General features: G+C 47.9%; 2 protein-coding genes across 2 annotated transcripts; both read right to left on the reverse strand.

Moving 5' to 3' along the window:
• Positions 1-779: 779 nt before the first annotated feature.
• Positions 780-2,735, reverse strand: MRPL53 (mitochondrial ribosomal protein L53). The gene is made up of 3 exons (XM_004691366.2): positions 2,205-2,735; positions 1,991-2,103; positions 780-1,885 (listed from the first exon to the last, which is right to left on the reverse strand). The coding sequence occupies exons 1-3, from the start codon at positions 2,294-2,296 to the stop codon at positions 1,752-1,754; spliced, it is 339 nt and encodes a 112-aa protein (XP_004691423.1). The 5' UTR covers positions 2,297-2,735; the 3' UTR covers positions 780-1,751.
• A 40-nt stretch (positions 2,736-2,775) lies between these two features.
• CCDC142 (coiled-coil domain containing 142) lies at positions 2,776-11,492 on the reverse strand. The gene is made up of 10 exons (XM_004691558.2): positions 11,328-11,492; positions 10,439-11,297; positions 10,057-10,143; positions 9,829-9,978; positions 9,576-9,706; positions 9,390-9,503; positions 4,173-4,287; positions 3,895-4,072; positions 3,579-3,775; positions 2,776-3,436 (listed from the first exon to the last, which is right to left on the reverse strand). The coding sequence occupies exons 1-10, from the start codon at positions 11,490-11,492 to the stop codon at positions 3,180-3,182; spliced, it is 2,253 nt and encodes a 750-aa protein (XP_004691615.1). The 3' UTR covers positions 2,776-3,179.
• Between the last annotated feature and the right edge of the window lie 137 nt (positions 11,493-11,629).

The following is an 11,629-nucleotide window of genomic DNA, read 5'->3' on the forward strand; positions in this document are numbered from 1 at the left end:
ATGTTTACAGTAATAATTGAACCACCCCCATTTTTACAGATGAGGAGAGTGCCCAATTAGTCAGCGCTGGACAACTCAAATCTAGGTTATCAATATTCTTTCAACTACAGCAAAAGTACTCTTAGATAATAACACTAAGTTCTCAGCACTATTCCAAGTATTTTGTACACAGCAATTCATTAAATGCTCTAAAGAGTTCTTTGAGATAGGTACCATCATCCCCATTTTACAAACGAGGTAATAGGCACTAAGAGACTAAATAATTTGCCCAAAGGCTACTTTAGGAGAAAGATGTAGTTTCAACCCCTCACTTTGATCCTTAACTACCAGAAGACAGTAAAAGAGTAGTATTGTTTTTTTAAAGAGGGAAAACATCCTTTCAGCAGTCTTTTAAGCTGGGAAGAAGTAATGTTATAAGAGAGTGATGGGAGATCTATTTGGCAAAATTCATAGCAGTATCTAGAGAACTTTATTTGCCTCAGTGAGCATTCTGAAGTTCTCTAAACCAGTGGCTATTTACCATTTTGGGGCTCAACAAAGGTCTTCACTTTAGGACAAATGGCATGGATATGGGCAATGGTCCACTCTAAATGAAAGATATGGGTTCCAAAGCAGGGCTTTATAAGGCATAGTAAGAAATAATTCCATATTGCACACATACACATACATTTACTGTCTGTCTATTCATGATTATGTGCTTTAAATCTAAGTTTCTTAAAAGAATACTTCCCATTTCATGTGTTCTACACTGATAATTTTATTTTACTTTGTTTCTTCTCTTCTCTTCTCTCTTTTTTTTTTTTTAAGGCTGACTTGACTCCCTAAATTGATTTCATGATCCACATCAATGGGTGGTAACCCAGTATGAAAAACTTCAGACACAATGCTTGAGTACTTTCGGCTCTGTTGCCTTGAAACAAGTGGTAGTGAAAGATATAACCAGCGATGTATTTCACAAAGATAAAATTAAGCAACAGTAAAAATGATTAGAAAAAAGGAGACAAAGTGGGTGAACATAACAATGATACTACATAATGATTGGGAATGGAGAGAACATTTCAGAAGTTTGTGTTTACCACAATATTCTGAGCTTACTAGCTGGATATGCAGGGAAAGGGAAAGGCAGAACCAGAGATAATGGTTTATCTAGCACAGTTGGCTAAGCAGATGAAGCACCTTTAAAAGGTACAAAGAAATCAGGGAGAGAGATGTGTATGTGAAAATGTGAATTCTATTTTGAGTGGATTGTTGGTGGAATTGGAGGAAATTCCTGAAGATCTCTGACTAGAGAGAAATAAAGGATTAAATCAGAGAGGTTAATTTAAGTTATGACAGAAGAAACACCAAAAACAAAGACAAGAAGAAAAAGGACCAGACAGGAAGATAAGTTCCACAAAAGAGTAAACTGACAGTGTCAGATTCTACTGGGATAGAGAGAAAACAGCACTGGATTTCACAATAAAAGTTAAGAGCCACCTTGTGTGAGATGCAAGAGCAGTCAAATTCAAAAAGGTTAAGCAATGAACCTTTGGAAATGCGAACAGTGAAATAAATTATCGTTGGTCCAGATCCCTTACTGATTTTGTGTTCCTCCAAAAACGATGTGATTTGTAGTCACAGGGCTCTTGGAGGTCTTGCTAGTGCTGAGTGGAACATACAGATGATGGGTTCAGTGATTAAGTTCTTTTCAGTTATGTGTCCTAACAGTAGTCCCAGACTAAAACAGGCTTGTTGGTCTTTCTTTTGCGGTGTTAGCGCCCATTACCAGAGCCCTGCTTGTCCTCCCTCCCAGCCGCGTCCCGGGCCTGAAGGTGAGACTGGAAGGCAGTGAACATCTCCTGGGCGGTGAGGTGGGCGCCGCGCATAATCAAGCGATGCCCGTCTCCTGGGGAAGAAACAAAAGAGTCAGGATCGAGAGGGCAGAGGGCTCAGCTGAGGGAGCCGGAGCTGCCTGCCGCCCCCTCCCGCCACACTCCCCACTGGAACACACCGAACAACACATCCACGCAGGGCTCGGAGCCGTCGTGCCTGACGTCCGCAATCACCGAGCAGTTGAGGTTAGTGGAGCGGACTTTCTCGCTGCTCACCGCCTGGAGGAAGGTCCTGCGGTGGGAACAGGGCTTGAGCACCCGGCCGAGGGGACGAGACCCCTGGCGGAAAGATGGGGAGCTCCTTCCCGTCCCTATATCAGCCCCTTTTCGTACCTCGTCGACTCCACGTTGTTCTCGAATGGGCAAAATTGGACCCGAACCTGCTTCACGGACCGTAGCCCGAGCCGAGCCAAGGCCGCCGCCATGATGGCCTCCGCCCCGGAAGTGCTCGCGAGGGCGGAAGTGACGCACTTCCAGAGCGTGGGGTCGCGCTCCCATGTCCGTCGGCAGCTGTCAGCCCGCGATGGCCCTGCCGAGCCGCTTCCCCGGACCTCCGGTCCGAAAGAAGGAAAATCAAGAGGGAGCGAGATGCTTTCGGCTCAGGGTGTGGAGTGGCCCAAAGCGGTCAGTTAAATGCTGTCAGTGAACAGCCCGTCCTCTTGTGTCACGGTGAAGGCAATAAATAAGTGCAAAAGCTCCTTGCATCTGACTCCAGTAACAGCGATCTTCTGGAGCCTTTCCTACTTTGTACCCACTTAAGGCAGATTTTACTGGCCTCCTTTTAAGTGCCGGTCCCTACCAGGTTACCCCACTCAGGGAACTGAGGATTAAAACATGTTGAACTCAATAATCAAAGTTTAAAACATGAAGGCCCTACAGCCCAATATTCTAAAATGACTGAAAATAGTAGAGGGGAGGGAGACAGCCCTGGGGACTGATCCAGGTATAGAAATGCCTATTTCACTTATATGGTTCCTGACAAATTAACCAGGTGTTTTGCCTCGTTCCTGGGTCTTAAGAAGAGAAGCATCTAGGCCCTCTGCTTTCTACTGCTTTTCCTCCTCCCCTTTTCCTAAGACTCTGACACTATATCCCTCCCCCAGCCTCTAGCACAAAGGCTGATAAGGAACTAACAGTAAGCCTCCGATGTATGCTGACCTCTGGGTTCCAGGCTGGCATGGATTCTTAGTTTGTAAGTGCAGGCTCTCTGTCAGTCTCAGGTATGCTTTCTTCCAAACTCCCAATGCACTTCCAAAGGTCTGGGCTTTTCCAGCCAAAGATAGGAAGCTCTTACTTTCTGGCTGCTCTTCAGGATTCAGGACTAAGTCCCAAGCAGAAAAGGAAAGGCAAGTACCAACGGGAGTGCTGGTATTGTCTCAAGGCGAGCCAAGCTTGCTGATTTCCCACTAGGTAAGCCTCTGGGCTAGGTCCTTCTCCCCATAGTGTACTTAGCAACTGAGCTGTCTGGGTTGGGTGTGCTCTAGATCGGAGAGGGGGCTCCAAGTTCTCCAGGCTGCTGAGGTTGCTGCTGGGAAATTCCGTGGTTTGGACCTCATGACATGCACCTGATAAGGCAGAGTGGAAGACACGGAAAGGGAGAGGGTAAGATGCTGAAGTTATCTTAGTGATGAAGGTAGGAAAGTGAGGAAAATAAAGAAATGAGACGGGTTTTTTAAAGCCTGGAAAAGGGAGAGGTGAGAGACTCACAGCAACACGACCTCCTCTGGCCTCGAGTCTTGGGCAGGGGCTGCTGCAATAGACACAGCAGGGCCCCATCCAACCTCTGGAAGATGCTGAGCATGAGCAGAGTCTGGCGAAGTTCAGGGCATAATTCCCACTGCTCCTCTTCTAGCAACTCGCGGACCACTCCGAAGTCTTGTCTGAGCTGCAGTGCCCCCTGCAGGCTAAAGGCCAAGGTACAATGTTGCCTCCGAATACTGCCTTACTAAACTCTTGATATATCTGTCCCTTCCCTTCTCCCAGGTCCACTCCTCCTCCTGCCACTGCCTCCTTTTCTCCCGACCTGAACCGGATCCCATGTTTGAGGATGTGATCAAGCCAAGCCCCCAAGATGGCTGTCAGCGCCTGGCCCAAGGCAGGGGCCTGAGCTTGCGATGGCAATCCCCGCAATCCTTGCAATACAGGCTCCAGTACTGTGCGAATCACCAACCCAGCATATTCACTAGGAACGCTGGGCAGTTCTAGAGTGAAAAGAGAGAGGACAAGGATGGAGACAGAGAAGCCAAGGTTTGGAGGGGTGGGGACACTATTACACCCTGAGAAGTTGGGATATGGCATTACCAGGACAGAGATGACGCCGCCAATACCGACCCTGAGGCATGTAGATTTCAAAGCCATGTGTGGCTTGTTTATGACATTCTTGAGAAAAGAGATGTAGTGACTCTTCAGGAAGCAGCTGTGGAGAGAGAAAATAAAAGGGGCTTACCTATTAGGGATGTGTCAAGTTATGAACCCTTCTCTAACTCTGAGGCATTTAACCTGGAATCCATAAAATCCAGAACAGAATTATATGTATAACTGATGGGCCTGGACATTTTCTGAGGAGAAATGCTATCTTTTATATATATACATATATATAATAGTTTATTTTTACATATTTTTGTGCATTTTTCCATCTCAGTTGCAATCCCCTTGGGCTTCCCATCACCAAATCACCCATGTGCCATCACCATAGCCCAGTGCATTTCCCTCCCCCCGCTGTTTTTGATCCCATTCCCCACTCCACCCCCACAAAATGTCTCTGGTATATAGCTGTTCATCATTATTTTCTCGCCTGTTCTATTATATTCCTGCTATGAGAGAAACCATCCGGTATTTTTCTTTTTCTTTCTGGCTTATTTCACTAAGCATGATCTTTTCCAGCTCCATCCATGTTGCTGCGAAAGACATGTGTTTCTTTTTTTTGGTTGCTGAGTAATATTCCAATGGGTATATGTACCACATTTTTTTAATCCAGTCATCCATTTGGGCATTTAGGCTATTTCCATGTCTTTCCAATTGTGAAGCAATAAAGCAGCAATAAACATGGGGTGCAGGTATCTTTTTGAATCAGTGTTTTTGTGTCTTTTGGGTAGATACCTAGGAGTGGGATTGCTGGGTCGTAGGGAAGCTCCATGTTTAGCAGTTTGAGGAACCTCCAAACAGTTTTCCATAGTGGTTGTACTAGTTTGCATTCCCACCAGCAGTGCAGGAGAGTTCCTTTTTCTCCACATCCTCGCCAACATTTGTTGTTGCTATTTGTTTGAAGATGTGCCATTCTCACTGGGGTGAGGTGGTATCTCATTGTGGTTTTAATTTGCATCTCCCTTATTATGAGTGATGTTGAACATTTTTTCATATGCTGTTGGCCATCTGCAAGAAATGCTATCATTTTTATTGAGCTTTCCAAAGCATCTGACCCCAGGAAAAATATGGACAATTGTTCTAGAATTATGATGCTCTCCCCAGTTCGGCTCAGATGATGGAAATCTTTGAGGTTAATTTTATTCTATAGGAATGTCATTAGGAGAGAAAAAAAGATCATCACCCCCAACATTCAAACGCAGATGTTAAAAAAAGGTCTGCATGATCAAAAAGATAAACATATGCCTTTTGCAGCAACACAGATGGAGCTGGAAGGGATCATGCTTAGTGAAATAAGCTAGAAAGAAAAAGAAAAATACTGGATTGTTTCACTCATAGCAGGAGCATAAAGGACAGGGGTGGGGGGGGGAGGTAATAATAACTATATACCAGAGACATTTTAAGGTTGGAGTAGGGAATGGAATCAAAAACCAGGGGAGGAGGGGGATAAAGGGCACTGGACTATGGTGATGGCACATGGGTGATTTGGTGATGGGAAGCCCACAGGAATTACAACTGAGATGGAAAAAGGCACAAAATGATGTAAAAACAAACATTAAAAAAAGGTCTGCATGAGACCTCTCCTGACCCGCCCACTGCTCCCCTCAGCAGTGTACTTAGTCCATCTGCCTGTTCTGTGCCCCACTCTGTCTCTGGTGAATCCTCTCACCCTCCGCATCTCTGGCTTGTACCCCAGTTCTGTATGAATAAATAAATCTTTAAAAAAAAAAAAAAGGTCTGCATGATCTGAAGATAGGCAGAAGCTGAGGAAAGAACAGGTAACTGTATGATCTGCTAGTTTAGTTAACGATGATTAGCTTTCTGAGATTAGGGAAACTTTGGAATGTTCTTAGCCCTGAACATTCTGACAGCCCCTTCCATTCTTTTAAAGCAATGTAGCTCATAAAGCAAAAAAAGGCAAATGTGCTGGCTTTTGTTTGATAGGTTTTGTTTTTGGAGAGTGTCTCTCCAAAAAAGAGTGTCTCTCTAGCTCATCTAAGTAATAAGGAGCCCTCAGAATTGGAATATGTGGCAGCAGCTATGCAAAAAGGTGACTGACTGCCTGCAAGCCCAGAAAAAAAGGGGCTTGGGGTGCTCCAACATGGGAGGACAGGGAAAGGTAAAGCTTGTGTGGCTCCTGATACATATCCTTCCAACAGCCCATTTAAATTCAGACTCCCCTTTTCCAAAAAACTAGAATGCCCTTCTTTCATATTTTTTAACATTTATTTTAATTTTATTTATGTATACAAGACCTAGGGTATAGGCCAGAGGTGCAGGGGATGAGAGGATTCACCAGAGACAGACTGGGGAGCAGAATAGGTGGGCCTTCCCTGATGGTGCAACAGGTTAAAGTGCAGCACCATGAAGCTCTCTGAAGCCACTGCAGCACAAGTTCAATCTCCAGCCAGGGAGATCACAGACCTCTCTTTCCTGCTCGCTGCTCCCCTGAGCAGTATATTTCAGTCAATCTGCCTGTTCTGTTCCTCACTCTGGTGAATCCACTCACCACCCCTACACCTCTGGCCTGTACCCCAGTTCCATATGCATAAATAAATAAATCTTTAAAAAAAGGACAGATCTACTGAAATACACTACTGAGGGGAGTAGCAGGAGAGACAGGAGAGGTCTGCTACAGCATGTGGGTCGCCTCCCTGGCTGGTCAAAGATCAAATTCATGTTGGAAAGGCTGGTGATAGCTTGATAGTACTGTGCTGAGACTTTAGCCCTGTGTCACCAGAGAGGCCCTCCTCCCATATTTATACCAAGGCAATGATCCTTTTGTCAACTGACATTTACTAGAAGGAACCTCTACACTCAACAATCGGAAAATACGGGATATGCACTATGAGAAAGTCATTCCCTGTCAGGCATAATCATCCAATTAGGAGAAAGCTCACAGCAGCACCAGATTCTTCTTTTTTACCTAGGGCCATAATGCGGTGGAGAGCCCTAGAAGCACAAGTGCACTCATTATGTGGCATGTAGACTGCCTTGCACAGTGTTGGGTTTACACGGGAAGCACAGTCTTCCTGTTTCTTTTCCTCTGTTCTCACAACTACCAAGAGTTGGCCCCTTCTCATACTAAATCTCCCTGATCATTACAGCTGTTCAAATTTTATCAAGCTTTTCATAGTTACCCTCCTGTTCTTACAGTATCTTCTTATCACTCATGAGATAAACCCCACATAGTGTTGGCTGGTGTTCGGTGTCTCTAAAATTTGATGCCAATCTGCTTATTCATGCACAATCTCACCACCCAAAACACCAGTGTGCACTCATGTGTGTGCATGTGTGCACATGCATGTAATCTTCCTACAACTGTTCTAAGCAACTATGAACTGCCACCTCCAGTAAACCCTGTTTCTCTGAGGCTGCCCAGCTGTCAACTTGAGCCACAGGCCCTGTATGGAGCTTCTGTAGCCACATACCCACCACTGTCTTCCCTCCTTAGAGTGTGAACATCACTTTCTGTCCTAATGATAAAGGGACTATTCTAGAACATGTGAGTTGAAGGAAACAGCAAGGAAATTAAGGTGGAGATGCCCAACAGGCAGATGCAGATACTGGTATAGAACTCTGGGAACAGGACGGCTAAAGTGTGGGAGTCTGTAATACCAAAGCACTGTGGATAAGTAGGAGTGCAGAAAGAAAAGCAGTAGAGGAACAGGACTGAACTCTACAGCTATGCCCCTATTCAGAGAAAAGAGAAATTTGGATAGGAAGGGAAAAAAGAAAGACATCTTCCATAGTAGAAATAATCCCCAAGATGGGAGAGGGGGTTATAATTTACACGTTAATTATAAGAAACTGTTAGAAGTGGGCCTCCCTGGTGGCATAAGAGATTAAGTCTCAGCACTATGAAGCAATCTGCAGATACTACAGCACGAGTTTGATTCCTGGCCAGGACCAGGGACCAGAATTTGATGCCCTGATCCACATGACACAGCAGACCTCTCCTATCTCGCTTGCTGCTCCCCTCAGAAGTGTATTTCACCCACCTGTTCTGCTCCCCACTCTGTCTCTGATGAATCCTCTCACCCCACCTCCCTGCACCTTTGGCCTACTCCTCAATTCCTATATGCATAAACAAATAAATCTTAAAAAAAAAAAGAGAGAATGTTAGAAGAAACAGCCAAGAGTGGGACAGAAATCACAATGGAAGAGAAATCAGAGATGGAGGCAATTAAAATGCTAGTTTTTCATTAAGAGCCTTATAAGACAATGTTCCATTTCACTTTCAACTATGTACATGTAATACTTTAATAAAAATACAAATCACATGTTTTGAAAAGAGAAACATCAAAAATTAGAAAGCAAAAGGAAAGAGTCAATCATTTATCTTGTCTTTTCTCTACAAAATTTACCTCAGAGTATCCAAGAAATCAATGAGGGCAAGTTTCACTTTAAAGGAATTATCTAACTACAAAGTGAAGAAGAGGCCCTCCCTGGTGGCACACTGGGGTTAAAGCACAGCACGGCAAAGCTGGAAGCTGGCCAGAGCCACTTCCTTGCTAGTTTGATCCCCACCTCTGAGGTTATCCACATGGTGCAGCAGATCTCTCCTGACCTGCCTGCTGCTCCCCTCAGCAGTGTGCTTCGCCAATCTGCCTGTTCTGCTCCCCACAATGTCTCTGGTGAATCCTCTCACTGCCCCTGCACCTCTGGCCTGTACCTCAGTTCTGTATGCATAAGTAAATAAATCTTTTTTAAAAAGTGAAGAAGGAATGACAGAATTGGAATATCATCACTTTGTAATCCTAAAGAAATAGCAGAGGATCTAGGCAGTGATCTTTGTCAGTGGCTGCTACCACAAAATGACAGCCTAACATTATGGGAGGTGGAAGAGAGAAGGGGAAGAGGAGATGAAACAGATCATGAATTAATTATTAACACCTCACTGGTAGGAATATGGGAGTGTTTATATTCTACTTATGTATATATAAAGGTTTTATACATGTCTGAATATTTCTATAATAAAAAGTTAAATTGATAAGAGAAAAAAAGTGAACAGTGAAAAAAGATAAAATTTGCAGAGGTTCCAAGGAGAGTCCAAGTCACTGAGATATCCCACTACCATCCCCCTACAACCCCCAAAGCTGGGCACAGAACCAGGCCTTCAACTACCACTGTCAGGACCCCTGCACTCCTCACCTGGAACTGTGTGGTCAGCTTCTGTATCTCCAAGCCCAGCTGCTGCTCCACATCTGGGACCAAGCCTTCCTCTGAGGCCAAGCTTGACAGAACTTCTGCCTCATGCAATAGAGGCTTTAGCAGAAACAGAGAGTGAGGTCTGAGTCCAACCAGGCTTGCTCCTCTCCCCCCTCCCTAGCTACTCACAGGTAAGTCCTTCTGGGTTAGGAGCAGGAAGGAGCCAGGGGCCCACAATGCCAGATGCTGCTGAGCTCTGCCCCAAAACCAGAGCAAGGTGGTCTGCAGAGTACAGAGTCCCAGGGCAAGGGGTGTAGGACCTGGGTGGAGGGAAGCAGAGTAGCTGAGGGATCGTAGAGTACCTCTTGGGAGAGGTGGGTTTCAGAACAGAGTAGAGGATTGAAATCCTCAACTGTTCTGTTCCTCTAGCCCCTCATCTCACCTGTAGGCTGACAGAGGATTTGCCCTGACCTGGTTTCTCGAAGGGCATCCAAGAGAGGAGGGAAGAGCTGTTGCAAAAGTTTAGCAGTGTGAGAGGATGAGGGGAGGCTGCTCGTCTCTCCACCAGCAGATCCCAAGGCCTGGCAGAAGCCTGAGGATGAGAGTTATGGTTTGACAGAGCAAGGGCAATCTGGGGCTTGTGTTACTCCCAACGCCTGTTCCTTCTTACCTTGGTCCCAACTCCAGATAAGAGAATGATGAAACAGGCTGTGACACAAAGAAGCCAGCTCCTTCTTACACTCCTGAGGCAGGGATGCTAGTGAGAAAAATGACGCAAGCCTAAAAACAAGGTTTTTCTTTTCCATAACTACTGCCCATTCAATTGGGCAAGGAAGGGCCCCCCAAGACTCAAGACTGGAGTGAAAAGTAAGACTATGTGTTAAAAGCCCAGAAGCTATAGCCTGAAAAGTGGGGGTGGGAAGGGTGAAGGGTGATGGAGATGTGGGTGTTCATTCTAGAGGGCCTGCTTCTGTAGTCAGGCTGGTAGGTGAATGAGGTGACTAGGGAGAAGGAAGAGTCTTCCCAAATGCCCACCCAGGCCCATCACTCACCCTGACCCAGTGCCTGATTCAGATGTTGTGCGGCTGTCCTGGGGTCCCTCCAAGGCTTTAGACTTAGGACCAGTCTCTGAGCACAGGCTGCCCACAGCAGGGTCCAATATTGGCTCCACAGGGCTCCAGCCCCTCCAAGCCCCAGTCCGCCGCTGGCTGAAGCCGCCACTCCCCCCAACAGACCCAGGAGCCCCGGGAGCAGCTCGCGCTCTTCCTGGCACCGCCTGCGGAGCTGGTCCTGCAAACCGGATCCCCAGAGTGGCTCCTCCAAAAGACCTGCCACCTGGTAACCCCGCTCCCCCGTCAGGAGGCGGAGCACACGGGTGGGAGGGAACGGGCGCGCGGCCGCTGGGACGCGATTCAGGGCTTTCCTTTGCAGTTGGTGGTAGGTGGGAAGTGCCCCCAATAGGTCGGCGAGTTTAGACGACACACCCGGGCTGGCAGGCACCCGGCCCAGAGCACGAAGCTGCATCTCAATGGTGGCATCCAGGCGCTGGGCGGCTAGTCCGACCGGGCGCGCCAACAGTAGCGGCTCAGGAGCCACCCGCAGGCCGATTCTCGGGACGGCCTTTCGGGGCCGGTGCGGCAGCAGGTCGCGACACAGGTCGGGAAACTGGTCCGGGCAGGGGGAAGGCGCGCCGGGACCCAGGACCCTCAGGAAGCGCACGACCGCCTGGAGGTGACAGGCGTAGTCGCGGGCGTGGAGAAGCTGCTCCCGCTCGCGATGCAACCGCAGCAGAATGGCCCGGAGACGCTGCAGCGCCGGAGGGATCGGGCCGCCGGCGGCCGGCTCCAGTCCCCAGGTGGCAGCGGCTGCCCCTCGGCGTTCACCTCTGTCAGCCGGCACCGCCCACCACCGCTGCTCTCCGCTCGGGGCCAGACTGGGGACGCTCCCGGCAAACGATAGCCCCGGCCAGCCGCGACCGTCCCCGCGGAGAGCATCCGGCCGTCTTCTCTCCCACTGCTCGTCCCCGGCGCTCTCGGGTTGAGCCCACAACGGTGGCGCGGTAGCGAGCGGGGGCAGGAGGCCACTCGAGCGAGACGCCTGGGCCATGGTGTGTTGTGTCGTGGATTAACCTAACGACTCCCGCCTCCCCGCACCGCCCCAACGCCCGCGGGGGCCGGGACTCCGCCCCAGCCCGAGAGCCATCACCTCCCGCCCGGGAGCGGCCAGCCCGACGTGGACTCTCT

Source organism: Condylura cristata, unplaced genomic scaffold (genome assembly GCF_000260355.1).
Source record: "Condylura cristata isolate star-nosed mole 26May11 unplaced genomic scaffold, ConCri1.0 scaffold00031, whole genome shotgun sequence".
Classification (NCBI taxonomy): Eukaryota; Metazoa; Chordata; class Mammalia; order Eulipotyphla; family Talpidae; genus Condylura; species Condylura cristata.